Consider the following 20,048-nt stretch of genomic DNA (forward strand, 5'->3'; position numbering starts at 1 on the left):
TTGTGGATATATCGAAAATTGAAGCGCCTACTGCACCTAAGGGGTAATTCCTTAAAGGGAATATCACCTCCATGGCTTTCTTTACTGAAGACCCTAACAATTTTAGGTATTACCACTGTAACAAACCACTAAGCAGCACCAAAAACGTCCAAAGCCCTAGGAGGCAGCGGACAATATTGTAAACCTTTGACCAGTGCGACAGAAATACTATATATTATATTCCCTTTGATCAGGGTATGCATTTCCATATTTATGGTGGATCACTTAAGTTCACAATTCTCCCACCAGGTTTAACCGAAGCATAGACGTTAAAGGCCGACTACATAGATCTTCGGTTTACTCTGTTTTTCAGTGGAAGTAGGCTTACTGCAATACACGTGTGCCAGGCAGTCAGCCTACTTCCAGTGAAAGACAGAGTAAACCGAAGATTTATGTAGTCGGCCTTTAAAAGAAAGCTGCGGCGTCTTAGCGGATGATTTTCCGTTTTACAAAATTATCCTTTCAATGTAATAGGCGAAACTATAAAGTAAATTTAGGCTTAACCAACTTGTTAAAATGGGAAAACAAAATCACGTGACTACCATATCACAGCCAACTTCGATTCGGTAACTCCTGTTCATAGTTGGCCGCCCGTGCACCGATAAATAAATAATATTCCTTCCAGATACTGTAGACAGCTAATGAACTTCCACCTTTTTATTACAAGAGGTTTTAAATAATAATAATAATTAGATGAATCGATAAAAATTTACACCGTCATTAGCAAAATAAAATGAATAATAGTTCGTATTTCTTAGGATAGATGGCGCTGCTGTTCTCCAGAAAGTCTTTTCAGCCCTCCTGGACTTTATAGTTTCGCCTATTGGTGCAAATGCCTAATTTGCACTTAAGAGCGTTGCTATGGTATTTACATATTCTCGATTTCAATGTTAACCGCCGAGGGGGAACGCGTATGAGCGATGACGTAGCTTCATTATGCACAGACTCTTAACGTTACTCGTTGCCCCACGCGTTGTATAGCGCGGGCTAAGCCTACTTACGTATTGTTGATTTCAAATTAAATATTCCATTAAAAATAAGTGCAAAATAATATCCTGGCGAGAATAACTTTGAAGCTAACGATAGAACCTTCGAATTCAAATTTATTTTTCGCACATCATAGTTCGGGCTGCTGCAGATAAGGATAGGTCTAAATTAGCGGTTAGCCAACGACCCTGGTTTCGGGTTACCAACTGGTGTGGAATTGAAAGTGATAGCTCCCATATCGCAATGCTCAAGTAACCGTACGAAAGGGACATTAAATTGAACACTTTCTAATCTACATTATCGAATAATTTAATTCGCTCTTGATGGTCATATTTCTTTTCCTGCGCAACGGATTAAAAGTTGTTTATGTACACAAATCGTTTGCAAGGAAACAAATTTATTTAGAGCGAAACCCTTAAGGTCGATTTCAACGCTTTTAAGTTACGTTTAACTCTAGACAGTTTAAGTAGGTTCAAATGCCAGTTTAGACCAATAAAATTGAGATACACTAGCCATGAAAACTGGTTTCAAGCTATAGTGTGAACGTGGCTTTTAGTTACGCTAAAAACGTGAACGTGGCTTTAGTTGCGCTAGAAGTGTGAACGTGACTTTTAGTTACGCTAGAAACGTTCATCGTCATCAAACGTCATTCGAAAAAGGCGTGGCTTAGACTAATACGTCACAAGAATACACACTATAAAATTAAGAGAAACTCGCCATGAAAACTGCTTTCAAGCGATATTGTGAAATAAATATTTGTTTTCCAAATACGGTGCTTTAATTAACTAGCTTAATTTAACTGATTTTTTTCTGAAAATACCACTCAGTCTACACAGATCACGGTAAATCCAGTTTAGGGAAAAACCAGTCCAGTTAAGTATCATTTCAGGGTAGGGCCAGTTAAGGGAAATACCAGTCCAGTTAAATATCAGTTCAGGGTAAGGCCAGTTCAGGGAAATACAGGTCCAGTTATAAATATCAGCTCACTTTGAGGGTGGGGCTACAGAATCACTTGTTTTGGGAAGCGGGAAGGTATGTCTAAGTCACGTGATGGAAGGGGAGGAGCTAACTGAAATTCGGATCAAACGTTTTAAACGGTTCTGGGGCCCTTAAATATCAGTAACGGGTATTTCCAGTTAAAGGAGGTATATTTATAGGAGATTAACGAATTTCACATCTCTTCCACCAGGTTTAACAGCACTAATTGCGTTAAAAATAGCGGTTTAGTTCATACTTTCTTTAGGAGAAATACTATCCCGGTTAAAAATCCACTCTGTGAAATATCTAACTGTGCCGTAATTGTGAATTGTGGTGTTTACAGTCAAAGCTACGATATTTGAGTCAAAGAAGGTTCAACCGACCAATCCAAGAAATTGAGTTTGTGCCGTTGTTAATTATTAATTGGTACTACTGTCTCCGAGTTCACTCTGGCTAAAATAATTACGTCTCTGAAAAAATGCAAAATGTCAATTGGCGAAATGTCTACTGTCCAAATATCTACTGGCAAACTGTCAATTAGAGAAATATCTACTGGTAAAATATCTACTGGCATTTAAATGTCAATTGGCGAAATATATACTTGTTAAATGTCTACCCGCAAAATTTATAATGGCGAAATGTCTAATTACAAAATTGGCACCGGCGAAATGTCTAATTACAAAATTGGCACCGACGAAATGGCTACTGGCAAAATGTCAAATTACCAAAATTTGCACCGACAAAATATCTAATTACAAAATTGGCACCGACGAAATGGCTACTGGCAAAATGTCAAATTACCAAAATTTGCACCGACAAAATATCTAATGACAAAATTGGCACCGACGAAATGGCTACTGGCAAATTGTCAAATTACCAAAATTTGCACCGACAAAATATCTAATTACAAAATTGGCACCGACGAAATGGCTACTGGCAAAATGTCAAATTACCAAAATTTGCACCGACAAAATATCTAATTACAAAATTGGCACCGACGAAATGGCTACTGGCAAAATGTCAAATTACCAAAATTTGCACCGACAAAATATCTACTGAAAAACAATGCACCGTCAAAATGTCTACTGACAAAATGCCTACTTACAAAATGATATTAGCGGCTCTCTTGGTATCTCTAAGCGTGATTCGAGCGATGATAAACTTGTGTTCTTTTAAAACGTTTGAAATCAGCATCCGCCTCGAAGACGTGTTCGTGGTGAAATAGAGCACTTTCGCCTAACCTCACCGAACTACAATGAACTAACTCTTTTAAATTTTTAACCTCTATAATAACTCGGGGCTTCTCGGTGATAATATCTATAAGGATATCGATAATAGCAAATCATTGGAAGCGATAATTTAAATTTTCAATTGGCACAAGTATCTGCTACGGGTTTTACAGACCGCCTTGAAGTGAGGTCGCTCTGCTCTTAACTCATTTATTTATAAGAGTTCTGGCTTACATCATTCGACACACCGGTTTCGTCAGTTGCACCGAACTATTGCGGTTTTTTTTTCATATACGGGAGACAGGTTTTCCATTTGAGTTCTCGATAAATTTATTTTTTGTGTTGAAGAGATTAAGCCCCAAAAATAAACGTCTGGGGCCAACGTGGAGTTGGTAAATTTAACTACAAGTTAATACATACGAGTTAAGCCACACTCTTGAAAACGTGCAGAGGAAACTGGTAGAATTATTTCATTGTTTGGCACTCAACGAATTATAATTATGGGACAACTTTATTTATTTTATGAAACTGCTCTAACTTTCTGATTAACAATTAAAACATTTTTATAAAAAATATTCTTACGCAATGTAATCTTTACATATAACATCATTAGGCGGAGTAATGTGCACTGTTAATTGTCAGGCGTGATGCTGTATATCCTTCCGCGGTTCGCCTATGTTGAAAAATGCCTCGAGCCGGCGATGGCACATGTTTAAATTTAATTTCCTAGATGCATACTTCTCTCGTAAGTGACATGTTATTAAACTTTGCTTTCACGTACAGATTACACTCTCTTTTAGTGCCTAACATCGGTTTAGCCATTTTAAATTACATAGTTAATTAAATAAAATTAAATTAAATTAAAATAAATTAAAATAAATTAAAATAAATTAAAATAAATTAAAATAAATTAAAATAAATTAAATTAAAGTAAATTAAAATAAATTAAAATAAATTAAAATAAAATAAATTAAATTAAATTAAAATAAATTAAATTAAATTAAATTAAATTAAATTAAAATAAATTAAATTAAATTAAAATAAATTAAATTAAAATATTTTAAATTAAAATAAATTAAATTAAATTAAAATAAATTAAATTAAAATATTTTAAATTAAAATAAATTAAATTAAATTAAAATAAATTAAATTAAAATAAATTAAATTAAATTAAATTAAAATAAATTAAATTAAAATATTTTAAATTAAAATAAATTAAATTAAATTAAAATAAATTAAATTAAAATATTTTAAATTAAAATAAATTAAATTAAATTAAAATAAATTAAATTAAAATAAATTAAATTAAATTAAATTAATTAAAATAAAAACTTTAAATCAATAATATAGGTTAATTGGTATTTGTCTTAAAATTAAAAATTAAAAAGATTATAAATTTTGTAAAAACCAATTCCAGAATCGGATTAAAATCCGTCTTCGCGTTTGTCTTACACGCTTTACTGAACGGACTTAATCTATCTATCACTGTACCCTTGAAAAACTAATGGTCCTTTTGTGTCTAGGAGGAAAAGTATGCGTTTAAACTGGGGAAAGGAAGATATATAGTTGCGGAGGGTTGGGTTGGTGACTGGGTACAACGCGTACGGGTCTTTTATAGCAGGAATAAATTACAATCGTTTCACTGCTCTACTGACATTGAAATGAAGTTATTTATTTTTGCCAAGCCTCGTTTCTGCTCGCGGTTTAACCAATTTATTCGTAGCGCCTTGAAGGCTTGAACTGATATTGAAATTCGATAAAAACAACTTTTAAAGGGCAATGGGTAATAGTGAGAAGCAATTATCCTTTCTGAGAAACGTTGTCTGAAAAATGATGTTTGCTTTAAACTTGTATTGAATTTTCGCCCATTCACGAAAAAACAGTTTGGGCCTACATGGCCGACCTATACGCGTTACCATAACAACGAATACAAGCTATACCCACGAGCAAGTTGCAAATTGTCGGTAGTGATACCAGGCCTGTAACCAGCCGCCAAAGCTCGGGGGCGCTCCAATTTATTTGGGGCTGCCAATGCCTTGATACTAAAAATCGTAATTTTTAACTCCCACTCCTGAAATTAGTAAATATACCGAGATTGGCTTTATTTTGCTATTTTTAAATTATGAATTTTGCCTTCATTGAAAACAAATTATTTTATTAAAAATTCAAGTATCCGATATTAGATGGTAGTTGAGCAATCGATTCTTTTTTGTCGGTCGGGTTGGGGATGCTCAAGTATTCATTTGGGGGCGCTGAGCATCCCCTGGCACCCCCCTCATACGGGCCTGCATGATGCGCTGTATCCGTCCGCGAGTTTTGCAAGAATTTCGCTTCCATTGAAAATAGCATTGAGCTTTCGAATGTACACGTGTCATTTTTTTAAATGGATACTTCTTTCCTAACAGAGATTTTATATACTTCTGATATGATATACTATTTTTATTTGAATTAGAGAGCGGAAAAGACTGTAACGATAGCCTTTTTTCTTAATGAATTGCTTTCATTGAGGGCAAAACGATCATTATGGCTTTATTGTTAACAACATTGGTACGTGACAGAACACATCCTCCGTTATCTTTATTTTCCAAACACGTTCATGAATTTTTGGCTTTTCCGAAGGTCTGGCACACATCAAAACTTTATTTACCCTGAGCCCTCCTGTTCGCCTTCATGGTATGGCATTGAAATTATGAACGAGGAAGAGTTTATCTCCGACTGTGCGGCAGATGGCGCTACACAACATTAGCGGGCGTTCTGACTTCTACTTAATAAGTAGGTGTTTTTTGCCGATTTGGTTCAAAGTGGGGCGTAATGTAGACCTATGAGATATGAAATTTCCCAAAAGGAGACGTTGGACTACCCATTCGATTTGCCATAGCAACCGAAAATTGTTTTGACCACTTAAAACAAAAATAAGATGTTTCCCTTATTTAACCAAAAATTGTTACAATTTTACCCCAAAAATGTTCCAATCTACCGAAACTTGAGGAAATTTACCTAAATGTGGTCCAAATTACCCATATTGTGATTTTCAATTTGTGAAACCGAGAAAATCCCATGATTTTTTAAAAGGATATTTTTGGGTTTTAAGTAGTCAAAAACATTTTCGGTTGCCATAGCAAATCGAATGGGTAGTGCAACGTCTCCTTTTGGGAAATTTCATATCTCATATAGGTCTACATTATGCCCGACTTTGAACAAAATTGGAAATAAACACCTCGGGTACTCTCCTTGTGAGTGTTAATTGAAACGTGCAACCGAGGGATAAAGCCGCCTAATGTTGTGTAGCGCCATCTGCCGCATATATAGTCGGAGTAAAAATCTTATTCATTACGGTATTGTAGAACCAAAAATTAATAAACGATAAATTCAAATGAAAAAAACTTAAAAATCAGATTAGATTATTAATGGCAAATAATAAATAACAAAACAAGAATTAAAGACATTACAAGTAGCTGCGGAATTTTTCCCGAGATTAGAGTAAGGTCAGGGTTGATTTAATAAAGCTCAAGTCTAGGGTCCCTGCTGGTAGTTAATCCGTCATATTTTTATTTTAAGGGGCCCCAAATCCTAAAACATTTAACATTATCGAAAACCTATGCGGTTAATTTTTAAATCAACTCTACTGAAATTCATTCAATTTGAAATTTTAAGGATAAATCAACTTATTTTGATAGTAATTAAAAAGGGGGACATGAATTCCTTCTATGGGATCCATAATAGGGGAACCAGCTTAATAATAACTAAAAATTAAAGGTGCCCCACAAAATCAACACCAACAGTAGGCACTTCAATAAATCATCTTCAAGGAAATCACCAAGAATTAAGTTTTCCATTATTTCAACAAGGCACAAGCACTACATAAACAGTAACTTGCAGGTCCTGGCTCTCGGATATATTACTTCGTGGCAATTTCTTTGAAAATGTTTTATTTAAGCCCCTATTAGCGTTTTCGTTTTCTTAGAGCCACGTTGCACTCAACGCGAGACGTTCATAATCTGCTTGATATTCGTCTGCTAAGCTATTTGTAAGACACAAATCGTCAGCTTATAGCTTCAATTTATTATATTAGCTTTTCGCGTTGTACGCTATGTGGCTCTACTTACTATGCAAAGACTATATATACGCTTCGCTTACTAGATAGGCGTCTCCATACAAAAAACTTGTTAACACTTTCGAAACACGGGAGAAGCCTTTGACCAGCCGTTAGAGGCGCCACTAGTAGCACTGCTGAACAGGCTTGGAAATAAGCGGTGGTCACTGGGTCAAAGACCAGTTTATTAATTGCTCGGACCAGTTTTTTTATTCAAAAGCTAGGGGTTCACTGGTCCAGGGTCCAGTTTATTAATTAAAAATTATCTACAGTATTATTAACCAAATGGTCTACGTGACCACTTAAATAATTCAAGAGTTGGGAGTCACTGGACAAATAGACCAGTTTAGAAATAAACCTTATTTCGAAGCCTGCTGCTGAAGCGCGGGGAAAATTCTGACCAGCGTCTGCTATCGTATGCAAGTTGAGCCATTGAACACGCCAGTCTATGAAGCGAAGCGTATATAAAGTCTTTGGTACAAGGTCATGCAGAATGGCGAACAAAAAGTCTTTCAAATGAGCAGCGTTGCCAGACAGACCATAATTATGGTACAATTCAATAATTCTAGCCATATGGTACGCCTATTTGCAATAATTTTAACAGACTGTACCATATTTTCAATAATTCTTATAGATCTTACCATATGGTCAATAATTTTCGAACCCACTAACATTTTACACTAAAGGTTAAATCCGAGGTTAAATCTTGACGTCGATAACCACAATTTTTGGTGTTTTGATCTTTAAAATTAACTTTTAATTTTTAAAAGCTGGCCAAATTCTCGAAACAAGCTGGTGAAATAATTTGGCCAAAATTTAGCCATAAATACCTTTTTTACATCTGGCAACATTGCGAATGAGCTTACCTTGTAATTATTATTGTAAAGAAGTCTACTGTTGTTCATCACGAGTCACCATGACAAACTTTAGACAAAGTTACTTAAGTGCAGTTACAAAAACTAACGATTATCTTTATAGCCACAAAAAATGAAACTGAAAAACGCGTGATGATCTTTGCGCGAGTGTTTTTACGATAAAAGTAAAGTTTTCGTTTTAATTTGATCGTGTGTTTGTTTGAGCCTCAATTTCCATTTGGCCCAGAGATATGGGTTAATATAATACCGGAAATCACATTCGTTTCTTTAACACTGTGGTATAAACATATAAAGATAAAAAGATTAAAAGTTAACTCGATAGCGAAGTATTTAATCAATGCCGAATTTAATATAAAACATTTTTTTTAATATACAGGGTGTTCGGAATTGCACTGACTGGCATTTTTCTCAAAAACAACAAGAGTTAAAGATGAGAAATTGTTAAGGTATTATTTTTAATATGGGAACGCTTTATTCAAATTTCCAGAAAAATTGGAAAATATTTTCACGTTTTTCAAAAATGTATTGTTTGGCGGGAAAATAAAGTTCGTTTCATGGAAAAAGACCAATTTTTCACGGAGGTACGAGCTGATGAAAACAAGCTCGTCATAAGAGACAATGGTTTTTAGAGTTTTGTACGTAAATGTCCGAAATGGTATATTTGTTTATTTTAACAAAATGACATTTTTATTTATCCAAAAATGCATTGAGGCCTACTAGTTGAGGTATATATTTTTTAAATATTAGACCTACTAATAAAACATTCCCTTTTGGTTTTGTACAAAAGTCGGCTTTTTCAATAATATTTAAAGGCCTAGGATTTCTTCTGCCTGTTTTCCTTTAAGTTTTCTTCCCGCCGCGCAAATATCCTGGTGGTAGGCCAACCGCGGAACACGTTGGCCTACCACCAGGATATTTGCGCGGCGGGAAGAAAACTTAAAGGAAAACAGGCAGAAGAAATCCTAGGGCTTTAAAGCGAAATCTTTCCGATTCAAAACCATTCTCTAACGATTTTGAGTCTAATCAATTGTGTAGCTTTATTATCGTGAACAGCGCGCTTTTATGGTAGAGTTGTATTACGGAGATATCGATCGTAATGCTTATAGAGTTAGTGATTTGTTTTGTATTCGCTATACTGACCACAGAACAAGCCACAAAATCGTTATTCGGGCTGTTCGAGACTTCAACGACAACGGAGACGTTAATCCCAGGTTCCGTGGAGCAGGTCGTCAAAACCTCATTCTGACTTAATTTACTGCGTATCCTCAAGCAAGAGTTAGAGGCGCCAGTGGCGATCTTGGTTTGTAAAAGTATTACGTGTGGATCACTCTTCGCAATCACCACGTCCATCCGTTTCTAACGACCCTCCACCAAGCTCTGCACGAAGGAGATACGGAACGTCGATATGATTTCTGTAATTGGATAATGATCATGTCTGATGAGAACCCAAATTTCCTCAATCAACTTCTGGTGACCGACGAGTGTTCCTTTGCGAGAGATTGGCCTTTCAACAGACTAAATAACCACATGTCGAGTGATGACAATCCTCACTGGGGTTTCCCTCATCATCACCAACAACAATTTAGACTAAATGTTTGGGCAGGTTTGGTCGGGGATCGAGTTATCGGCCCATTTTTTCTTCCAAATCGTCTTAATGGACCAAATTACTTGGACCTTTTGCAGATCGAAATAGCAGGTGCGTTATACGACATTCCACTGGCCACTTACAGACGACTATAGTTCTAACATGACGGTGCGCCACCCCATCAACGTCGAGGTGTTGTGGAGCATATGAACAACGAGTTCCCTCAGCGTTGGATTGGTCAAAATGGTCCCGTTCAATGGCCTCGGAGGTCTCCAGACCTAACGCCGATGGACTTTTTCTTGTGGGGTTTCATCAAAGCACAAGTTTACGTGACGCACGTTTAGAACATCGAAGATTCACGAGAGCGAATCGTTGCAGCCTTCGGACTTCTCACTCCTGATATGATTGCACGCTCGTTTCGAGATATTGCCCATCACGTGCCGAAAATTCTATCGCGGCTAACGTCGGAATCATAGAGCCTCACTTGGAAATGTTGTGCATTTGGATGAATAAAAATATTTTTTAATTTAAAAAAAATTAACCATTTAATCCATTTCTGACATTTATGTACAAAACTCTAAAAACTAATGCCTCCTATGACGAGCTTGTTTTTTTTTCATCGCTTCGTTTCTCCGTGAAAGATTGGTCTTTTTCAATGAAACCACCTTTATTGTACATTTTCGATAGTTCTCTACAACTTTCTCGTTGAAGGTTTTCTTCTAGCATTTTCCCGCCAAATAAAACATTTTTGAAAACGTTTAAATATTTTCCGATTTTTCTGAAAATTTTAATGTAAAGCGTTCCTCTATTAAAAATAATACCCTAAACATTTCGCAACTTTAACTCTTGTAGTTTTGGAGATAAATACCCAGTAAGAGCAATTCCGGACACTCGGTAGAAATTTTGCCGTGCAAAGAACGCGACGGGCTAACCACTCTTAGAAAGTCTGTACACCGGATTACGCTTAAATTAGCACTACCAAAGGCAGGGACTTCAAAGACTACACGTAATCCCATTAGTACAGTCAAAGGTACGGCTCTGTACACCGATTACGCAGAGTGATCAGCCCCTCGAAAGAACGGTATTATGGGACTTAATTACAAAATAGCGATTTTTTATTCAATGGAATAATAAAACATCTTCAGGGAAATCGCCAAGAAGTAATATATCCGAGAACAAGGACCTGAAAGTTAGTGCTTATTGAAATAGTCGAAATTTTTAACCTGCACACTATGCAACAATTGAATATGACTATATTTTATCCTTCTAAAGGTATTTTGAAAAATCAACGGGAGCCTGCGAAAGTACATGTTTCAAGCGAATAACGTTATCAGGATGGGTCGGTTAATACTTCTACGATGAAAGATTTATAAATATTTCATACTTATGGTATAGCTAACAATCTTTGTCACAAAGGACCGTATATAGCAATAGTACATTAAATTTGAAATTTTGTAAATTATTTAATTCATAAAGGCCATAATATTAGATCCACATCGAAAGGATAAATTTCACGTGGTACACATCACATGGGAAAAAGTTATTTCCTGAAATGGTGAAGTGAAATCTCACTTTCGCGGAAGCCTACGCATATTTTTTCATTCGAGGTCCGGAAATACCCCTCGACTATTGCCACCGGAATGATACTGGTTTAGTTAGTTAGGGGGGAACAATACCTAACCAACGACCTAATATCAAGAACGCATGGAAGTACTAAGAACTATGAATGAAAGAATCGTCCCCTGCCCTAAAATCCGTCATTAGCGCCATCTGGAAAATACCAAAGTGAGATATCCCCCCCCGCTCTGATTGAAGATTCAAAAACGGAGGTTATTATGTAAGGGCCAATGGCGAATCCTGATTTCAAACTGTCCCCTAATTTAATCGAATTAATTATCAAAACGTCAATTGAGAAGGCCGACTTTGGCGATTTAAATACCTGTTTAATTTACAACACAAATCCAGGCAGCTTTTCTATTGTAATTACACTAATAAACCATGTTTATTTGCCACGTATTCCAAGGGTTAATGCAGACACTCAAGGTAAGAACATTATAGAATTTGATGACTGAAATATTATAACTCCAAAATATTATGTAAAGGCAAATAGCTAACAGTATTAAAATCTAAATCTTGGGCCTTAGGCCTTGGAGTTTCAGGCCAAAGTTTTTGAAATAATTCATAATTTTTTTTTAAATAAATTTGGCTTTCTAAGATTACATTTGATTTTGTAATTACTTGTCTATGATCTAATCGCTTTAAAATTTTTACTTCGTTATTAATTTCTTCGCGAGTTTTAACATTTTTCTTGTGTAATAAAACTTCACTAGATACGAGAGACTCCATTTTCTATGACTATTGGAAAATGTAAACACTAGAGGGCGCCAGTCAATTCCCCAAAAACTGAGAAGTATATAACTTCATGTTGCCCACATTTCACTTTTTCATGGTTCTTAGTGCCTCCATGCGTTCTTGCTAATATTGACATTTAAAGGATTAGTTGTTGAAGATAAATCTCACTTTCGCTGGAGCCTACGAGTTTTGTTTTTCTTAGGGGACCAAAAATACCCCCTTCATCCATTGCCAGCGGGACGACACTGGTTTAGTTAATTAAAGATATCTAAGTCGTTGCTTTTTTTTAGAAAAATGCCCAAAATCGGGAAAGGGGGTACAGTTGGGCCCCTAAGTAGTTTACGGCACTGAAACTGATATCGAATGTAAAGGGTTGAAGGAGGTTTAACATATAAAAAAACTAATCCGATAAGTCACTTGGATCAAAAATTACACGCTGCGTAAAAATTCGCCACAGACGCGAGGGGGCTTTGATTAAAGGGGCCACCAAATCTCCGCTAACTAATTTTAACCCGCGGAACTTGGTTTACAGGTAGCGGTAACCCTATTAAGTGTTCCTGGAAAAACGGCGTTGATATGTCACTCCAATAAAAAGATATGGAAGTTGTTGCAATTTAGGACGACAACGACAACATTTACAATTATCTGACGATTGCAATAGATCCCCCTCGATATATACATCGATGTGGATATAAAAACAGAACCCTTAAAATGAAGGAAAAATAATTTCAACTTAACGCCCCAAACGCCAATAGAAGTATTAATTAATTAACCAAAAGCAATTCATTTTTTTAAGTACTTGATTGGAAATTCTTGTAAAAAAAATTATCCGTTTGATTATACTGTTTAAAATTTTCCATTACTAACGTTTTATGCATTATAATTTCTGACATCATTACCATCATTATTATTGCATTACGTCTACGTTTCGGAGACTCATAATCAGAATGAAGAACTAACGCCCTACTTAACGAGTGTCGGATCGTTTCGACGAACAAATCTTTATTATATTAAAATTCACGAACCAGATCTAACCAGTTTTTACCAGAAAAACCAAACGGGTGTTATAACTGTGAACGGAATTTCAAGGATTTCTCGTTAAGAAACTAACAATGTAAATTACAGTAATACGCCTATATTAAAGGGTGGGTAAAAATTTGACCCTCCCTGCGAAATTAGAATTTATATGGAGACGAAATTCCCGTCTTGTGTAGTTTCGTGTTTTCGGTTTTAAATCGTCTGCGTTTCAGACGACGTGTAACGAAATAGCAGTTTCTTTTAGCGTTTTCAATTGAGCTGCTCCGAGCGGTCTCGGAACAGGGTTGGACATAAGGATATATCTTAATTTATTTTACTAGTAACTGACTAGTAGGGGTATAAAAACAAGAAGGACAGCCAATATTTTGCTTTAACCGTCAGAATTAAAATAGGAGTTTAGTATCACTTGAGTTACATGACTTTTACCGATCACCATTTTTTTTAAAATGGGATTGATGAATGATGAATTTATGATACGCCATATTCGCCATTATTTCTGAATATAGGTAATACATTTTTCTCGGATCGCCCCGAAAAACGAAATGGTTTCACGTTTTCCATTGTTGCTCCCTCGACACGGAGTTTTCAGATCGCTCCGATCGCCAATGGATCTTCATACACTTTTGCTTAACTTTCGGTGGTGCCTTGCGTATTAGCCTAGCTGATTATTATTATTATTACGAAGATGGCAGACGATACACTGTACACATCTCTCAAAAATTAGTATTTCATTGGGACTCTGGGAGCAATTTAGATCAGTCCTCCGAGCACCTCCGATCTAGAGCGATGACGTAGTAGACAAAATCGGGTCACTCTCGGAGTGGTTCAATGGAAAACGCTATTATTGGTCTTTCATATAAATTCAAATTTTGCTGGGTTGGTCGGCATTTTTACCTACCTTTAAGTTTTAATATAGAGCGTTGGAGACCAGTCAATGGTTTGGACCGGTCTTGTGTTTTGCTTTCGAAATACCGTTTTTGAAATTGGTCAGACAAAGTCGGAGCTGGCTTTTGTTAAGGGACACAAATGGTGTCGGCACGAAGCCTTAGACACCACCAAAGAAATAAAAAAAGTAGAGGTATATTCTTCGAAAAAGGCATCAGAAGAAACTTTCGCAAGTGGCGCGATGTACCTAGGTGAACTATGAGCTGTGGCGAATATAGATATCGCTAGTTGGCGAAATCTAAATTGGTAGCTCGGTAATGTGGCTCCGAAACCGCTTAAATTTAATGGGCCCAGTAGCAATTGTCGCCTGCCCGACGGCGCCGATTTTCGGTTTAGCCGACTGTCTGACGGCGACTATTTCGAAGCCAAAATACATTCGGGAAACTACTCTTTTGACTGGTACTATGTCCGCCCGAATTAGAGTCGGGGAAACTATTTTTACGGCAAAGAAATTACTTTCCGACTAACAATGGGTAGGTATTACGACTCAATATTGCAATGATACCCAACTCCATTTCGGATTCATAACCGACCGCGTTTCGGATTCATACCCGACCCCGTTTCGGATTAATACCCGACCGCGTTTCGGATTCATACCCGACCCTGTTTCGGATATCCACCCGACCCCGTTTCGTTCTCATACCCAACCCCGTTTCGGATTCTTACCCGACCCCGTTACGGAGTCATACCCAACACGAACTCTTTGGAATATTAAGATGTCTCTAAACGTAAAATTCTGGTATGAACCTATAAAAACGTATCGTATTAATACATCCAAAATTCAAAATTTTAGCCCGAGATTCCAACAGTAGACCGCTTTCGCCCTTTTTGGGGCTCATCAGTACTGTGCAGGAACTCTGGCTGAACTCGGAAATCTGCCGATATCAGTAAAACTAATATACATTCAGAGTGCCCTATATGTGAGCAGTCCATTGCAATTTATAGTGAAATTCTTCACCCATTATTGCATGGCGGTCGCTATTCAGCAGACATCTTTTACGCTCGGGCTTCCGTTGAATTCCAACGTTAAGATATTTATATCAAAATTAAATTTTTTTTAATTTTTTAATTATGTTCAGATTTCCAACATTTCGGTAATCAGGCCCGAAACAAGTATACCACCGACAGTTATTTGAACAGTCGGCCAATTGTAATCTTTACCGTCTACAAAGAGACCTTTAATGCAACGGTCGGCCGACTGTCGGTAATCAGGCCCGAAACAAGTATACCACCGACAGTTATTTGAACAGTCGGCCAATTGTAATTTTTACCGTCTACAAAGAGACCTTTAATGCAATGGTCAGCCGACTGTCGGTAATCAGGCCCGAAACAAGTATACCGCCGTCCGCCGACAGTTATTTGAACAGTCGGCCAATTGTAATATTTACCGTCTACAAACTTTGGACTCTTAACCAACTGTATTTCGGCGCTTATGTGCTACTGGGGAGTGTAGGGGGGGGGGGGGGGCAAGTTCAGTCACAGGCTACTTTCCCCATTCATTCCTTCTCTGCACAATACAATGCGGAGAGGGCAGGCAGAAAGTGTACCGTTCGCAAAGCAGGCAGGACGCTCAACCTTCTCCAAAAACATGTTTTGCGGGAAGTGTAAATGCGAGGCGAAGCATCGAGGGTAAGAAAATTTCCAGGGTGACAGGGAGAAGAAATACTAAGCCTTTAAAAGATCGATAGATGGCGCCATGCGTCCCACAATTGACCCAAATCAGAACATAATACTATTTTTGTCTTTCCACCTATCCCACGAAAGAAGTTGACTTTGGAAAATTACTTCCCTTCCAGCAATGTTATGATTTTGGTCCGAAAAACTTTCGCGCCGCCCTCTGCCCAGCCACTTGTAATTTGCCCTTTAAAGGGAGATAATTCCATTTTCTCATCCTGGTACGAGGTGTATAGTAATAGCATTGGGAGATATACGCTCATGGTAGAATTTTCTACTACGTTGCTTTACCTTCCCGGTTGAGGTTATACCAAAAGCGACATAAGACCCAAAAGTGTGTATTTTTCTCGACGGACCTTGTGTCAACCAAAGAGTATAAAAACTACGTAACCTAGAGATATAATGACGGTCGAAAGCAGTAAATTAAGTTGTAGCGACCGGGGGGAAGGCACTCAGTGAATTTGCACTTCAAATTTCGGTACCGCAGCGCCACTACGGCAGTATTTAGTACAATAAATAATAAAACCGGAGAAAAATGGCAGTTACGATGTTGCGGAGGTGCTAAATTTGGCATTTTGGATATTTAATTGTCTAATATCTGTCAATTCAAAAAAGTGACAGTAATTGGTTACTGTTTCGTAATTTTTTTAGTTAGAATTTGTGGATTCGTTGTTTCGGTGTTTATTTTCAAAAAGTGAAGAATAAGTCGTTTGTTCTCTAACGTTGCCAAGTCCTAAAGGTAACCAATTCCTTAAGGAATTTTCAAGAATGTTGAACTAAATCAAAATGATTGCCACTTAAAACTGCCGTAGTGGCGCTGCGGTACCGAAATTTGAAGTGCAAATTCACTGAGTGACTTCCCCCCCGGTTGCTACAACTTCCTTTACTGCTTTCGACCGTCATTATATCTCTAGGTTACGTAGTTTTTATACTCTTTGTGTCAACCCTACCTTTGTGCCTTTTGAAATATCTACTGAGACAGGGTTGCTACAAATGTTTTTATTCAAATTCCCTGTTTCCCCTGACCATTTTAAGAGATTTTCCCTGACTTTATGAGGTCAAAATTGAACTTTTATCAGCAGTTAATAAATTTAAATTGACTTATATATTTCAGTAAAAAGGTTATTATAATGTTGAAAAAATTAGCCAAACTTTGAACTTTCATTTAAATAAATGATAATCAAAGAATTTATCAAACATCTAGAGTAAAATTACCTTCAAAAAGTGTCAAGATAAAATTAAATTCCCTGACTTTTTTTGAATTTTTACAAATTCTTAAAATCCCAGGACTTTTTAGGCCCATTTTTAAATTCCCTGATTTCCCTAACTAGTGGCAACCCTGTGAGAGACTACAAAGCTAACTGGATGGAAGCGATCTCTTTGGTTTATGGGTTAACTTGTCTAGTTGTGCATAGAGATACATTCTAAAACGCCACACTTGGTGGCGCTGGAGTGGGGAAAATTTTAAATTTTCGTTACTTATTCTTTAAAACCTCTCCTAAACTTTCGTTTTACTTCGCGACAAGTTCTCAGTGGAAAATATCCCGATCTGACACCCTTTTGCGCCTTATGTCACTTTTGGTGATACTCTCTCTAAATTCCAGTTTGTCCTTGTCGAGAATGGAGATGGAAATTTGAACCCAGCTCCACTGTTATGATTACATAAAAAACTGTTTAACGACTTTTTTGGTGACGAACCAAATGTAGCAAATTTAAATTTTAAGTGGGTCTTTACTCAAAAAGAGGCAGCATTCAAAAACTTTTCCCGGGCGTAACATAATAATAATAGTAATAATAATAATAATCAGCTAGGCTAATACCCTAGACACCACCCTCAATATGCCACTGGGTAGGCAAAATAAGTCCTCCACCCCTTTTGTCGGGGAATTTAAGTTTAAAAACTTATCAATTACCAATCAGTTTCAGTGTCACTTTTGAATTCAGCTTTTCATATACAGGGTGTTTCAAAATGTTATGCAAACATTTTAAGGAGTTGTAGAGGGTGAGTTGAGAAGTATGCCTGTTTTTTTTCTATTCATTTTCCTACCACGAGTTAAAAGAGCGCCAGAGAGCTTTAAAGTGTGGCCTACTAGCCCCTGGAAGTAGGCTGCAACAAGCGGAAAACCAAGCAGCAGGGAAATGCGAACATTAAGGTTTGGGTTCGTGTGATAGGTAATAAAGGACTTCGTAAACAAATCGAGGTAACCAGCGTAAAAAAGTAAACTTAAACAGTATTTAAAGTCCCTGCTGCTTGGCTTTGCGGTTGTTGCAGCCTACTTCCAGGGGCTAGTAGGCCACACTTTAAAGCTCTCTGGCGCTCTGTAAACTCATGGTAGGAAAATAAAAAAAAACAGGCATACTTCTCAACTCAACCCCTACAACTCCCTAAAAATTTTGGATAACCTTTTGAAACATCCTGTATAGTCTTTGCTAGCTGGACACAGAAAGGTTCCCAACCCTGGCAAAAAATCTCCGTTAGGCTTAATACATGTTTTTTGAGTCAACGCTTTTCAGCAGGGTTCGTTGAATTTATGAAAATGTACGAACGTAGGTTCTCTAGCAATGTCACCAGCGCTCCAAAACTATATTTAAACCGAAAAACTAAGCGAATTTATTTTCATTTGCGAAAACGATTAGTGGATTTTTGGTAGAATTTTCAAGTTCAATAAAACAACGAAAACTGATAACGTAAAAAGTTAACATTGGGCTATGTATTTCCTTGGTAAAGGTAAAGCATAATTATTTCAAATTTATATAGGTTTTACTTGTAGTCCTTCTACTTGATCATAGTATTTACTATTAATAATTTTTATTTTTATTTATTAGGCGCTTATATAAAAAAATCTTTACTGTTTATATAGTGCTTGTTGAAATAATGGAAACTTTTCACCTGCACGGTATGAAACAAGGTTTTCCTTTTAATCAGGTAGCCGTAGCTGCTTTTTTCTGACATATTAAGGCTTGGAAAAACACGACGTTCTATTTACTGTTTTACAGGTGAAAAGTTTCCATTATTTCAACAACCACATATAAAAAGTAACTTTGCAGGCGCCTATTACAACTCCGTTTGAATAAAATTATTGATTCTACTATTCCATCTACGAGCAACAAACACAAGGAGAACGCAGCTAGCCTTTAAACACGCTAACGCAGTGTTGTGTACAAATTTTATTGGACGAACCTTTACGCTGAACGTTTTACGGAAAGGGAAAAACAATTTCCTAATATACCCCTTCCGACGGCAGCAAGCGCTAAAGCGTCTAACCAATGAAAACTGTACGCAAGAAAATGCACGACTTCTTACGGGTTGCGTACTTCTTGTGTGGGGTGCGGTGTTTGTTGCTCCAAGATTCCATATTATGCCCCAAACGTTTCTTTAATGCATTTTCACGTTCTTTTTTTTTCTAATTTTAAATGTTCGTTTTGTTTGGTGTGTATAATATTTTCCACAGTCACAAGGGATTTTATAATCGATATCCGTATAGTCATCTATATTTTCCTTATATATATTTTTAACTTAATAAATTTTAAAATATTATAAGTTCTATTTATTTTAATTATTTAAGCTATCTTTATTTTTTGGCTAATTTATTTTTATATGTACCTGTTTTTAATAAAATGCTTTAAATACCATAACTTTATAAGTGGGAAATAGTTGGTTTTGTTAAGTTCATAAATCATTTCGTGTTGGTCGCCTACTTTACTTTTTCGCCAAATTTAATTATCTATTCCACTTTTCGGAGCTCTGGTAAATTAAAGATCTTGGCAAATGGACGCTGGTTTGAAACCGCGAACCAAAATGAAAATTACAACTTTTTTTTTTCCGGAACCACTCTTTGAGTCGATTGCCTGTAAACATACTTTTCAGTTATACGGAATCATTCTACCTTATTAGCAGCGTTGCCAGGTCCCAAAATTGAAATTATATTATCGAAGCCTAAAAATTATCGAATTTTCTAGTATGGCCAACTTTGATTACTCGGTATAGGATGGTAGCACTTGATCATCGTTGGCCGTTGAACTCAGACAGTCACACACTTCCATGTTCCACGGCCTATTTCGTTCCTACAACACCCTTGATTAGTCAGCCGTATGGGCGAGTCTAAGAAGAAGGTACAAACAAACGAGTATAATATTTCCATTCTTAGCCTATTAGGAGTAATATAACAGACAGGAAAGGGAGTTTTTAAGTTAACAGAAAGGAACTTTCTAAAAATTTCTTTAATTATCGCAAAAATAAAGGAAATATAATA

The 20,048-nt window shown here is 36.6% G+C and overlaps 1 protein-coding gene across 3 annotated transcripts in view; it reads right to left on the bottom strand.

The window, feature by feature from the left end:
- Hn (phenylalanine hydroxylase) overlaps positions 1-20,048 on the bottom strand; it is a 47,984-nt gene that overhangs the window by 20,280 nt on the left and 7,656 nt on the right. The window contains exon 1 of one of the 3 annotated variants that reach the window (XM_090165603.1): positions 8,193-8,246. The exons of 1 other annotated variant lie outside the window; for it this stretch is intronic. In XM_090165603.1, coding sequence (XP_090021729.1) covers positions 8,193-8,231 — 39 coding nt within the window. In that variant the 5' untranslated portion in view covers positions 8,232-8,246. Of the gene's footprint in view, positions 1-3,109; positions 3,390-8,192; positions 8,247-20,048 lie in introns of those variants that run through there. One more of the 3 variants, XM_090165605.1, reaches the window with a different exon arrangement.

The sequence above is a fragment of the Leiobunum rupestre genome, chromosome 2 (assembly GCF_980474605.1).
Source record: "Leiobunum rupestre chromosome 2, qqLeiRupe1.1.hap1, whole genome shotgun sequence".
NCBI lineage: Eukaryota > Metazoa > Arthropoda > Arachnida > Opiliones > Sclerosomatidae > Leiobunum > Leiobunum rupestre.